This window comes from Podarcis muralis, chromosome 1 (genome assembly GCF_964188315.1).
Source record: "Podarcis muralis chromosome 1, rPodMur119.hap1.1, whole genome shotgun sequence".
Taxonomy (NCBI): domain Eukaryota; kingdom Metazoa; phylum Chordata; class Lepidosauria; order Squamata; family Lacertidae; genus Podarcis; species Podarcis muralis.
Window position 1 is genome coordinate 113925724 of NC_135655.1, and position 14390 is coordinate 113940113.

Here is a 14390-nt window from a genome sequence, read left to right on the forward strand (position 1 = left end):
CGTTTTGTCCTTGCCTAAACCTTTTCCAACTCTACAATATACTTTTTGAGGTGCAGTGACCAGAAAGGCACAAAAGCTGCCTCTTAAAAAACGGAACCCACAATTTCGTTTTAACACATTAAAATACTTGAGGTGCAATTACGGGGGGAGGGGGAGTATACCACAAGAAGAAGAAGGTGAAGAAGAAGAAAAGGAGGAAGGACTATGCTTGAAGTTTAATTGTACACTCCTGATGAAGACCACTATGGACCATAGCTGTCAACTTTTCCCTTTTCTTGCGAGGAATCCTATTCGGAATAAGGGAATTTCCCTTTAAAAAAGGGAAACTTTGACAGCTATGCTATGGACAATGGGAAATAAATACAAGATAGCTTTACTAGGTAAAAATGGGCATCAGTACTCACTAATAGGGCCAAAAGGGGAAAAGTAGCAACGCTATGAGAAATACAATTCTGATTTTTTTGACCTAGGTACACTTCTGCTTCACCAATGCCATAATGTACACACTGTTACACTTTGGTATTAGCATATGTACAGAAAAAAAATGATAAGCCACCAATCCTGGCATTGGGTAGTGGGAGAGGGTGGATCTATCAGACAATATGGTCGTGGTGTCCCAAAACAAGATCTGGCCCTTTCACCCCCCAACCACATCAAATCAAAAGAATATCAAGACTGCTACTGCCCTTAATTTAGACTGATTTCATTCAATTTCACAGGCAGCTGAAATTTAATGTGTCTTACCGACAGGAAACGAAAGGTGGGAACTGAACGCCTCTTTCTTTGCATTCTCTTACTATTCTTTCCTTCACATTTCGGCAAAGGTCTAGAACTCTGAAACAAAATATAGCAGAGAAGTCGAAAGAAATGTCCACTTATTTTGTGTACATATTTATTAGAGATTTATATTGCATTTCAGTAGGGTTTTTTAAAAAACAATTTATGTTAAATTGAAGCACATTTTGTTTCGTTAAAAGAAATGATTCTAAGTTTAAGTCTGTTGTGCAATTTTATCTGTCAGCACTGTAAGTTTATAAGTGTTAAGGAGCCAAGGTTAAATTCAGCTTGTTTGCTTTAAAACACAGGTTGCCAGAAAAGAATAAAGTTTAGTAGGATTCTAAACGCAATGTTTAGACATACTAACGTTTGCAATGCAAAAAAAAATGGCTGAGTTTACAGAGGAAAAGAAATGTAAAAAGTCACATAGCTCTCCAGGACTAATGGGCTGCTCCTGGTGGAGGAAGAGTTTTGAACACAGCGCTGATTTTTGTGTGTGTGTGTGCGGGCGCGCGCTGTATTTCCTTGTTTCTCAAAAACATTTCCTTCTTTGTTACAGCTGTGGCATCTATTGCAATATTTTGCCCAACAGCTCACCACCTAGGAATCCTCTTCTAGTTAGGTGTATCTACTGCATAATCTGACAAAGCAGATACTGTATATTTCTGCCAAGCTCCTCCTAACGTTAATCCTGCAACAGATAACATGGCCTACACTTACTTTGTATTTTTTTTAAAATAATTTTTATTAACAGGCCAAATCACATTAGTTCCAAATTATACAGCCAAATTTTAAATTTTGTTGGGGGTATCCATACATCAAGCTCCGCACGAGTCCAAAACTCCGCACGAGTCCAAACATCACTTATATTACTGCTTTAATTAGACAGTTCTATCCAGTTCAATCCAGATAGTCCTTTATTACTTTCTTTCTCTTCTTGTTCTTATCGTATATTCCTTTCTTTGCGATCTCTGATAATTTTCACAAGCAGATTAGCAGGCATCCTCTGTGTGGGTTTTGTACTCTTCAAAGATCATATTGCCCAGGGACAGCCTCTGTTCAACGCTTCCATAAAAAAAATTAATCTTCGGTCTGTCCTTTACTTTTCTCAGGCTTGCCAAATAAATCAAATGAGTCAGGAGGCTCTGTCAGGTCAAACTTGCGTTCCAACATTCCTTCTCTTTCGAACGATCCTGATTCTCCTCCCCTTGTCCTTCTTTCTCCGGCAAGCCTGTCTTGGCGAGATGCCATTTTTTAACTGCGTCATAAAAAATTTCCTCATTCTCACCGTTCACCAATCCTCTCTCCTGTTATTATCCATCCCACACAGTTCTTAAATTCCTGCTTGTGATTAATAAAAACGCAACGATCTTATTTCTATCTGGGGTGAAGGGTTATTAATATCACATCGTACAAAGGGGGGAAAAGTTTTTTCCTCCACCCCCCCTTCATTCCAAACATACAGTCTCCTAGTGGTGATTCATCAGAAGATTTACTTGTCCATCCGTCACTCCCGGTCACAGAGATCCATAAATCAGCAGTCTTATCTCTCGAACATTACTTGATGTATGTGCTTCAGCTTCAATCCAATCATATGTTTCCAATTATAATTCCGAGCTGAAGCTAACCAGCACGCGCTAATTGGAATCGGCGTCAGGAAGATCTGACTTCACCGAGGGCTCGTGCCAAGTGTTTGGCACCCCCATCTCTCGGATCAGGGGGTGCATTGTGAACACCGCTGGCAAGGCAGTGCCCCCCCCCGTCTCCTGGGGGGGTAGGAAGACTGCATACTTCCCATAGCAGCTTAATTACCTCGTATGGGTCAGAGAAATGTTATTGTCGGCCATCTTCCAACGCGCCACCTGGTGGCCCCTCTGCCTACACTTACTTTGTAAATGCTCCTATATAAGATGTCGATATAGGGACACGGGTGGCGCTGTGGCTTAAACCACAGAGCCTAGGACTTGCCGATCAGAAGGTCGGTGGTTTGAATCCCCGCGACGGAGTGAGCTCCTGTTGTTCGGTCCCTGCTCCTGCCAACCTAGCAGTTCGAAAGCACGTCAAAGTGCAAGTAGATAAATAGGGACCGCTCCGGCGGGAAGGTAAACGGTGTTTCCGTGCGCTGCTCTGGTTCACCAGAAGCGACTTTGTCATGCTGGCCACATGACCCGGAAGCTGTACGCCGGCTCCCTTGGCCAATAAAGTGAGATGAGCCTTGCAACCCCAGAGTCGGTCACGACTGGACCTAATGGTCAGGGGTCCCTTTACCTTTAAGATGTCGATGGGCATGGCTTGCAAACTGTTTGCATGGGATGCAAGTATTTCACGTGAACTAAATCTACATTTGTTGTTTCAAAACTGCCATGATCCTGAAGGAAGTCAAAGTTATGTAATGTACGGTATAGATACAGAGAAGCTTCTCACAAAGGGAAGGCCCAATCCAGAAAATTGTGTTTATGCATGTTGTAGGACATGAAAATTGTATTTGGAAATTGATAACCGTTAAGAATAATTATGCATGTGGAACATGAAGAAGCTCTAGATACTATCTGAGCCCAAAGACCTCCTAGAATTGTAGAACAATAGGACTAGATTTGGATAGTCTACGGAAAACAGTTATGTATACAGGAAGCCATTCACTTGCTTATCAGCTGAGAGAAATCAGCTGTTTTCTCAATATATTCTTGGATAAAAATCAGTGGCTTATTTAATTCAACAAGAACCCTCATTAGAAATTCTACTGCTAAAATTGGTCACACATGGCCTGAAAAATGTATAATCTCACCTTACTAATTTTGGAAAACCTTAGTGACCCTTTTCATATGGTCACAGCTTTTACAACTTCAGACAATGCAAAAACAGAAAATGCACTGATTTTACCTGTCCCAGGGAACAGACGTTTCAAACGATTCTCCTATTATATAATGATCCATGCCCAGGTCCTATAGAGGAGATCATTTGCAGATTAGAACTCCTAAAGTTATGTATCTATAGGCCTCGAACCTGCTATTTTGTATAATTACAGAACCCAAAACATTCAAGTGTATTAATATTCTGAGAATATTAATTTGTCAAAGAGACCTAGCATACTCCCAGGACCTACTGCATAAATTTGTTTATTCTACCAACTACTTCAAATTGCTATAGTCTTTTCAGCCTTTAGACATCAGGAACACAGCTGACATGTTATCAGGTCAAGTCGTGTGTTTTTTAATCAGGAAGAGATTTGCCACTGAATATTTAGTAGGCAGTACCACAGTCCCCAAAGCAGACTAAGTGATGCACTGGGCTTTGAGAAGGAGGCATAAGGCTCTGCCAGGATCCTAGAGCCCCCCTATCTCCTTCCCCAAACTGGAAAAGCACTAATTGGGCTTTGGGAAGCAGGAGGGACGACTCTAGGACCCTGTCTTCCCCTCACCTCTCCTCGATAACAGTGCAATGGTGGGGTCAGATCTGCTGCCAGAAGCAAATGGCCTCACCTCACCTCACCTCATTGCTGGCCTGTTCCTGAACAGTGGCTATTGACCTTCATATATCTACCTAATGAGATGATCAGGGCTAGGTAGCTGAGAGATCTTTGTCCAAGCTGCTTTGGGGTGGGGTGGGGGGAGAGAATGTGGATAGACCTGGATTCAAACTTCCTCCCCATCTAATCCTTCCCAAACAACTAAAGCTGACCGATTCATTTGTCATGGGGTCGGTGTGCATCCTGTAGGCAAAACTCTAACTGCACAAATTTTTAGGAAGTGTAACAAGAAAGCAGAGTAGCCCAATATGCATGTTGTTGTTTTGTATGTGAAAAAACTCTGAACCATTAAAATATGCAACACCTCCCCCCACCTTGTTTCATATACACAACAGCACAGTACATAACGTGAAACTGAGTTTTTAAAAAATAAATAAAGTAAGAGACCTACCCGAAGGTAAGCAATGACAAATGTTAGCATGTATCCTCTCTGTCCATTGTCTTCTCCAGCCGCCAGACCACTATAATTTAAGGACAGTAAAATATCAAATTACATCACTTAATCCTATGGCATGAAATGGTTTACAGCAAGGTTGTTTCCAATCAAGAATTTAGGCAGGTAAATTAAGTTCATTTAAAATGCCCCGTTTTAATTGATTTTTATGGAAGCTGCTCTGGGAGCCATTTTGGCTGAAGACTGGGGTAGCAACAGTCACCTCTACCCTTCTGATTCTTGCTAGTTTGGTAGGTTGAAAGAACAGGCACATCTAATTTAGATTTTGTCCAGCTTCCCTTCAAAATCCTCATTTAGTTTTAAAAATAGAGCTCAGGCCTCCTGGAGATCCCAAAGAGATAAGAGGGAGAGATTTTTGCTACCTGGCAGTATGAAATAAGACTACCTAACTTCTTTCTTTCTTTCTTTAGCGATCACTCATAGCCAAGTAAGATTGTCTTTCCATACACACGGTTTTAACAATGAGTCCATAAGTGACTGTGGAGGCCAATTCTGGATCCACATGTCCTTCCACAGTGGGGACATTGGTTTCCAGGCGGAAGTTGATTGCGGTGTGGATTTGCCAAGCATGCCTTCCTTTTAGCATGTTTCTCCCTTGCGTCCTGAGTTTGAGCGTCTTCAAAGCCCAAGACACCTTTGGTAAAGGCTGTTCTCCAATTGGAGCGCTTGCAGGCAAGTATTTCCCAATTGTTGGTGTTTATACTACATTTTTTTAGATTTGCCTTGAGACAGTCTTTAAACCTCTTTTGTTGACCACCAGCATTACGCTTTCCATTTTTAAGTTCGGAATAGAGTAGTTGCTTTGGAAGACGATTATCAGGTATCTGCACAACATGACCAGTCCAATGAAGTTGATGTTGAAGAATCATTGCTTCAACACTGGTGATCTTTGCTTCTTCCGGTACACTGGTATTAGTTTGCCTGTCTTCCCGTAGGTGGAATCTTTTGAGGTGTTGGAGGTTATAAGTGGTCCATGTTTCACAAACATACAGTAAGGTTGGTAGTACAATAGCTTTGTAAACAAACATTTTGGTTACCCTGCAAATGTCCCGGTCCTCAAACACTCTGCACTTCAGTCGGGAGAAAGCCGCACTCACAGAGCTCAGGCGATGCTGGATTTCAGCATCAATGTTGGCCCTTGTGGATAGATAACTGCCCAGGTAGGAGAAGTGATCGACATTTTCCAACGTTACATCACTGAGTTGGATTTGTGGTGCTGCAGAGGGGTTTTTTTGTACTTGTTGGTGCAGCACATTGGTTTTTTTGGATGCTGAGTGATAGGCCAAGATTTTCGTAAGCTTCTGCAAATATATTTAGGATGGTTTGGAGGTCATCCTCTGAGCGTGCGAACACCATGTTGTCAACAGCATACTGAAGCTCTATGACGCAAGTTATGGTAACCTTACTCTTTGTTTTCAGCCTGCTCAGATATAGCAGCGTGTGATAGAAATTGTGAGAGAAATGTCCGCTATTTTCAGCAGCATTTTCTTTTATTTAAGAGCTTTTCTCAAATACCAAATGGTAATGAATGAAAAACGGCATGCAGCTTCAACTCAGAGACCTCAGGGGCCAAGGAGAACACTTCTATGCAAACAGCATGTAAGCATGGTCTTTGTTACATGCCTGTTTCCCTCAAGTGAGGGGCCCCCCAGTGAAAACCGAAATGGCAACTTAGCCTGGCTGTGCTGCTGGCTATATAGGCACTTCACCTGTAAGCTGACTTTTGCATTTTCAGTTTCACTGGCACATTTGAGGCAGAGAAAACTCTGAAACCCAACCAGGCATGTGCAGCCCAGCAGTGTTCTAGCTAGCCATGCGCAACAGCTGACAGCTGGGGCAACATGGTGGGGTATTCTTGGATAAGCTGATGACACTTTATCCCCTTGTTCTTCTGACAGAAGAGCAAAGAGGTAGCAAGTACAAGGAAAACACCCTCTAGGTGGAACAAGCTGAGTTTTGGGGTTAGTAGCCAAAACAGCTAACAGTGGCTGTCTGTTCCAGTTCTCCTTGTCTTCTAGCTTCAAGGCTAGCAAACAGAAGAAAAGGATGATGGGGCAGAGATGTTTGACCAAGAATGCAGGACAGCTCCTATTTTTTAAGCTGCCAGGCTATCCTGTAATTGCTTAATGTTCACAAAGTATCTGTATTTCAGAAGGTGTTTTACTTCTGTCCCCTATCAGCCTGCCCCTTAAATCTCAATTCACTGCTTCTTGAAAGGACATTTTGGTGAGAATGGGAGGTTGAGCGTTGTAACATGTCATTCAGATATTAGGTTAGTGAACCTGTAACGCAGAACATTTGCAAAGTGTCTGTTTTTCCCCATTAAACACAGTGATCTAAGTAATAATTTGCTTAAATGGGAAATAAAGTTGTGGCCCAGACAAATATCTTCACCGTGGTTTCATTGATTAGTCCTGTAATCAATCAAACCAGATGGACACAAACCACCCTATCATTACTCAGCTTGTTATTAAAGTGAAATGTTTTCTATTCCTTTGTAACAGCACAGAGCAATCAGTGACAGGAGGTGGAATACATATAATTAATCAAGTTCTGTTGATTAAATACAATTTCCTTTTTAAAACAGGCTGGCCTGAGTCACAGCTTTAGTCAATAATGCACAGTATTAAGGTATAATGCTCAAAACAATGCTCTCCTTCAGTGCGTTAAGATTTGTTTGTTTAGTGTCACAAAAGTCCCTTTCGTGTGCTACAAAGAAAAGGAAATAGCCCTGACCTCAACTGGACTATGGCAAAATGTATTCAATTTCGTATCACAGTTAAGTCCCAACAAACATTTGTGCCCAAGCAAATTCAAATGACTCTCTTGTGTTTTCAGGTACATTTTTATGCACTAACCTCTTAGTTAATGTCTACAATTTCATTCTCACTTTCCAAAATGGTTTTGTATTATAGAAAAATGCATGATACCTCATGATTTCCATAAATTTTCATAAAAGGCCTCTGGTTTTCAGCTCTACAAAGATTTTGGACTTTTCAAAACATTGCTTAACTGTTAAGATGTGAAGGTTTCATACCCAAATTTTGCAGCAATATCGTAAACTTGCTTTTCATGCTGAAGAACCTTCTCTCTGTCTCCCTCAAAAAGCAAGGTGGTGACACATAGCACATTGGGATCAAATCCTTTGAACTGTGGAAAGACAGGCATCTCCATTATATGAAGGTAGTACAGCAAGATACCATTATTCATGTTGATCCACCATTTTAAGTCATTTACAATATATTCATGTTCCTAACTTATTTTGAACACAATACAACTCTTCTAAAGCTGATTCACAAGCATTTTAGCATAAACAAGAGGCATATTTCAAGGTAACATGGCACATATTTGAAAGTGCGATACTTAAGAGAAACGCTCAAGAGGAGGCTGTCAAGAGAACCAATCTGAAAATTACTTTTACAAATGCAAGCAGGGGGGAAAAGAACAACCAAAGTGTTGTAAAGCATCCATTATTTTCTATTCTGTAACCAATTACAACTACTGCCATGTGGATGTTTCTGATAATAAGTGAATCTTTATTCTCTGAACATGAAATGTCATTTTGAAACTTTCGAAGTTCAACAAACTTCTGCTGCTAAAATAATGGAGGATACAGAATTAATATGTTGGCATCAAGATTAGCAGGAACAGCCTATTGGCGTGTATGGTTTCGCTATTTTCCTCCCCCAACCCTAATGGTAGAGGCCAACAAGTCAATGAAGACATGTCTTGCACACGCAAAAATATTTCTCATTCAGATAAATGCAGGAACTCTGACACCAGAAGTTCCCACCTCTCTTCCCCACCTGTGTTGTGCTACTAGGTAAAGGTAAAGGGACCCCTGACCATTAGGTCCAGTCGTGGCCGACTCTGGGGTTGCAGCGTTCATCTTGCTTTATTGGCCGAGGGAGCCGGCGTACAGCTTCCGGGTCATGTGGCCAGCATGATGAAGCCGCTTCTGGTGAACCAGAGCAGCGCATGGAAACGCCATTTTCCTTCCCGCTGGAGCGGCACCTATTTATCTACTTGCACTTTGACGTGCTTTCGAACTGCTAGGTTGGCAGGAGCAGGGACAATGGGAGCTCACCCTGTCACGGGGATTTGAACTGCCGACCTTCTGATCGACAAGTCCTAGGCTCTGTGGTTTAACTCACAGCGCCACCCGTGTCCCGTTGTGCTACTACTCTCAACTAAAACAGCTGGCAGATGCTGTTCTGCCATTTGCACCCTTAGACTCTGCACTAGTGTAGACATTAAGCACACATTTTTTTTTCTAAAATCCAGGTTAAGATTTGGTGTGGGGGAAGAAGAGAAGACCTAACATGCAATTTTATACAGTGTGCTTTTGCAAGCACGTGTGTCCAAAGCTTTTAGAATCTGAATTAATTAGAGGCCGAGGATAAAAATCAAATACCTTTGTGATGTAGAATTTTTTCAACCCGTCCAGAAGCGATGTAAAAATTGAAGAAACCTGTCCTTTAAGAGCATGTCCTTGGCAAGAGTTAGGAAAAAGGAAAAAAAAAATGTAAGACAACTATATTAATGGAGTTCAGAATTTTATTTGGAAATGTGACTGAAAAGCTGGAGCTTAAAGTTTTTTCTTAGTAAGTGCTCCATTTCTTACCACTAACACTGTTGCAAGGGATTTATGGGAACCCTGCATGTTTAGGCATAAATGCAAGAAATCTGAAAACTCGGTGCAATCTGTCAAGTCTAATTCTTTACCTGCTTACAGAAGTACATCAAAATAGGAGTCTGTGATTCTCTTTCCTACAGTATGACTACCTCTGCACCACAGAGAAGAGACGTATTTGCTACTCCCCAGGCCCCTGTCCATAAAGTCAGGTAGATTCCCTAATTTTGTTTGTTTAGAAGCCACTTGTATATTCATGCATTCAAAAGTTAATTTGGCTGTTTATTTTACAGATTACAAACACACACACACCCCGATGGGAGAAACCTAGCTCTGAAGTTCTGTTTGTGGATCAGCTTTTCATCTAGTGGAGACATTCACCTAAGAGATTTTTCACAACTACTTCTGTAACAATCTTACACTTTGACTCAATGCTATCTATAGTAGAAGTGCTAGGAGATGTTTACCTAGTCTCAGATTATTTTCGCCTACGTTATCTAGCTTTTGCTGACAAGTCAGAATGGGGTGGGAGATGGTATTTCACGCCCCCAATGCAACAAAGAACCCTTGTTCACTAAGGCTGCTCCCACAACTCTAGAACAATCAAATGCTCTTCTTCGTTAACTGCAGCCCTAAGTCAACTTCCTCAGTCAAGCTCTGTCTGCCCAAAAATGTTCTAATTTTCTTAAAGAGAATGAACCAACAAAGTAGTGGTAGAAGGAAAGAGATGTAAGAATCACAAGACGGTTCTTTTTATTATTTCAACAAGCTTTTGGGGGAGACTGCTAGTACAATGACTGCTGCTGCACTTTATGGGGGTCTGTTTTTTGTCTTGCTTTTAAGCTTTCTCTCTTTAGGGACACCATCCAATCAAAGAAGCTGAAAAATAATGTGAGTTTTAATTGATTAAACCTACAAAAGTATGCATACTAATAAACAGAATTGAAAAACTAAGTATGCTCTGTTTTCAGATGATGCATATGTGGAGAAACCTTTCTTCTTGTGCGAGAGAAGGTAGGAATGCCTCTAAGATAAATGAGACTATATATGTTTTAAATCACTTAAAAATGTGTTGTCTAATTAAGGTGCTCCTGATCAGTTGATCAAGAGGTTTTTAATTAAAGGGGGGGGGGAATCAATAAATTAAGACACTACAATCTTAATTTTGAAGAATGGTTTTGACTGCATTTGGATTTTATGTGAGTCACTGAGAGCCCAGTGCAGTCAGCAGAAAGACAGAAAATAATCAAAGTATCCATCTGCATAATCAACTCCATCTGACGTCAGTGATGAATGGCACAAAGGAATGAACTGATAAAACATTGGGATTAGTAACCAACTGCAGATCGTGCCCTCGTCCCTTTAAATTCTGATTTCAAATGTTGGGTTAGAATTAACCAAGTCTAGATTCAAAGAGGTCAAGCTCTTTGACTTTTTTCCTTGACAGCTGACAAACCAACTTATTTGCAAAAGCTGTTTGCTAGGCAGCAGGGGATGCTCAAGAACCACAAGTCCAAAACTGCCTTAGCCATGCAGAACTAGCTGAGCAGTTCTCTAGATCTTGGTCACTACAATGAACCATGGTTACTGGCACCAAAGCTGGGAGAGGCAAAAATTGGAGAATGACAAGGGAGTATGGGAAAGAGGGGGCACATTTTTAATTTTCAATCCCCTACCGCCAAGGTCACAGAATGCCCGCTATCAGACCACAAGGTTCGGCGCAACTTTACAAAAGCAGATCATGAACAAAATTAGTAAAAACTTACCAAATTGAAATTGATTATTGTCCATAAGGCGAATGGATGCAGGAGCACATCGCTATAAAGAGACAAAGTTGCATGTGAATAAAGAACACCGATAGAAAGTAAAGCAATTGTGTAATTTTTTTAAAGAAAAATCTGGCATGGGATGAAATACAGTCAAATACTGAACCTCTATAAAGGCGTTATATCACACTGTAAAAAAACACATTCTGTAATCTTAACACAGAGGCCCAGACTGATTAAGATTAATGTGGTTTGCAAAATTTTCATTGTATTACATTAGGTCAACATCTGGCCTTTGATAGCATAGCCCCGTTAGTAGTCTGTCCAGCCTCAAAAACATACATTTAAGATATAGAACCAGCTCTCTATGGATCAAGGCTATGTAAGGTTTTAGAAACTACTTGCAACAATGGGGGAAATATTCAAATTTATTGGGGAGAGAGTTGGCACACCTTCTAGGACCTACTAATAATGCCCTGTCATTGTTAAAAAGAGTGTGTTCCCCATGTCAATAATAAAATAGAAGAAATTGTAAGCAAATGTGTATATATATATATATATATATATATATATATATATATATATATATGCTTTCGTAGATTTTCACGGGTACAAGAATGCAGGTTTTGGTGTCCTCGGGTGTCTTCCCGTGTAAAAGTTGGGGTGTCTAGGCGACGTTTCGACGAGGTCTCACTCGTCATCTTCAGGCTGGTGCTTTCGGCTTCTTGTTACTGGAACAGAGCAGGATCTCAGTGTTTGAGTTCCTATAAATACTGTTGAGGAGGTGTGGCCTCTAGTGTTCTGGGCAGAGAGGAAGTTCCCAGGCTAGTGTGCCTTTTCTTCTTTTGTTCCTTAATTGCTTGAGGGATATCTTGAGTGATTTCTTGAGTGATATCCTGAGTACCACTTAGGTGGGTCATTAGGTGTGGATTAGTTGCTAAAGCCTTTGTGTCTTGACCTCTTGAACTTTGTGAAGAGTTTTTCTGAGAAGATGGCTGTACTGCACTTAGTTGTGCTCTGGCTTGGCTTCGTGTATAGGGGCGAGCTGTGGTTTTGTGGCCTGTGCCAGCCAGATCTGTGTAGGGATTGCAGGGGGGTGCAGCATCCGGAGGTGCCACCATGGTTTGGCTACTGGATGGTGTCTGTAATTTATCTGTGGAGAGGGTCTGGGTTTGGGTCTGGTGTGGTTGATTGGTGATGGCGTTCTGTGTGCCTCTGGATCTGGTGTCAGATTTTGTGGGGAGGGCTAATTTCCAGATGTCTGGCAAGCGGGATGTGTCGTCACGCTTGTTCATGTTGTGAGGGTGTTTCTCTATCTCGATGGCTTCCATGATTATTCTCTTGTGGTGATGTTCCATGTTAGAGAGCAATTTGGAATCTGCAAAATTAATTTCGTGTCCTGTTTCTTTCATGTGTTGGAAAAGAGAGGAAGTTTTTTCTTCTTTTTTGACGGCATTCTTGTGTTCTGCGATACGTGCATTTATTCGTCTGTTTGTTTGTCCAATGTACGTGGCTGGGCAGACTTTGCAGGGTATTTCATAGACCCCTTGGTTTTCCAACTGGATTTTATCCTTGGGGTTTCTGAGGATATTGGCTATTTTTTGGTTGGCGCAAAAGGCTACACAAAAAAAGATACACAAAGAAGGAACACCACTCAGACCAATAGTCAGCTCCATAGGCTCACCTCTACAAAATCTCGCTAAATTTCTCGCCAAGCAACTTCAGCCCTATGCAGAATCCATCTCTTCACACGTTCCAAACTCCTTCCAGTTCATAGAAACAATAAAGAAGCAAAACCTACATCCCAATGACCTACTTGTGAGCTTCGATGTTGTATCTCTCTTCACACAAGTGCCCATTAATGAAGCCTTGACAGCCATTCAAAACAAATACAATCCCCCCGAATACATCTTGGACCTGACCAACCACTGCCTAACCAACACGTACTTCATCCACAATGGACAAAGATACAAACAGATAGAAGGAGCACCTATGGGATCACCCCTCTCACCGGTCATCGCAAACCTGTACATGGAACACTTTGAAACCAATGCTTTAGACAAGTCAGAACACAAACCCAAACTTTGGCTCAGATATGTTGACGACACCTTTGTAATTTGGCCACACGGGAAGGAAAAACTGGACAGCTTCCTCACACATCTCAACAGCCTACACCCCAAAATACAATTCACTATGGAAATAGAAGCCAACAACCAACTTCCCTTCCTTGACGTCCTAATCTACAAAAAACCTGATGGCTCCCTAGGACACACTATCTACCGGAAAAAAACACACACCAACCGCTACTTACATGCACAATCACACCACCACCCTGCACAAATAAACTCCGTAGCCAAGACTCTCATCTCCAGAACCAAACGCCTGGCTGACAAAGACCACTTGACAACTGAGTTACAGAATCTCTCAAATGTGTTAATTGCCAATGGATACCAGCAAAACAGGGTTACGAAGCTAATCCAAAAAGAAACACCCCCCAAAAACCAAGACACAGAAGAAAACAATGGCATGGCCCTCCTTCCTTATATCAAGGGCACTACAGATAAAATTAGCAAAATCCTCCATAAACACAATATCAAAACAGCCTTTTGCGCCAACCAAAAAATAGCCAATATCCTCAGAAACCCCAAGGATAAAATCCAGTTGGAAAACCAAGGGGTCTATGAAATACCCTGCAAAGTCTGCCCAGCCACGTACATTGGACAAACAAACAGACGAATAAATGCACGTATCGCAGAACACAAGAATGCCGTCAAAAAAGAAGAAAAAACTTCCTCTCTTTTCCAACACATGAAAGAAACAGGACACGAAATTAATTTTGCAGATTCCAAATTGCTCTCTAACATGGAACATCACCACAAGAGAATAATCATGGAAGCCATCGAGATAGAGAAACACCCTCACAACATGAACAAGCGTGACGACACATCCCGCTTGCCAGACATCTGGAAATTAGCCCTCCCCACAAAAACCGACACCAGATCCAGAGGCACACAGAACGCCATCACCAATCAACCACACCAGACCCAAACCCAGACCCTCTCCACAGATAAATTACAGACACCATCCAGTAGCCAAACCATGGTGGCACCTCCGGATGCTGCACCCCCCTGCAATCCCTACACAGATCTGGCTGGCACAGGCCACAAAACCACAGCTCGCCCCTATACACGAAGCCAAGCCAGAGCACAACTAAGTGCAGTACAGCCATCTTCT

General features: G+C 41.6%; 1 protein-coding gene across 3 annotated transcripts in view; it reads right to left on the reverse strand.

The window, feature by feature from the left end:
* AGPS (alkylglycerone phosphate synthase) overlaps nt 1-14390 on the reverse strand; it is a 57806-nt gene that overhangs the window by 11470 nt on the left and 31946 nt on the right. For 2 of the 3 annotated variants that reach the window (XM_028748657.2, XM_028748684.2), the window contains 6 exons: nt 11157-11208; nt 9172-9248; nt 7795-7907; nt 4695-4764; nt 3658-3719; nt 745-834 (listed from right to left, as the gene is read on the reverse strand). In XM_028748657.2, the coding sequence (XP_028604490.2) occupies nt 745-834; nt 3658-3719; nt 4695-4764; nt 7795-7907; nt 9172-9248; nt 11157-11208 (464 nt within the window). The remainder of the gene's footprint in view (nt 1-744; nt 835-3657; nt 3720-4694; nt 4765-7794; nt 7908-9171; nt 9249-11156; nt 11209-14390) is intronic. The other variant, XR_013390302.1, reaches the window with a different exon arrangement.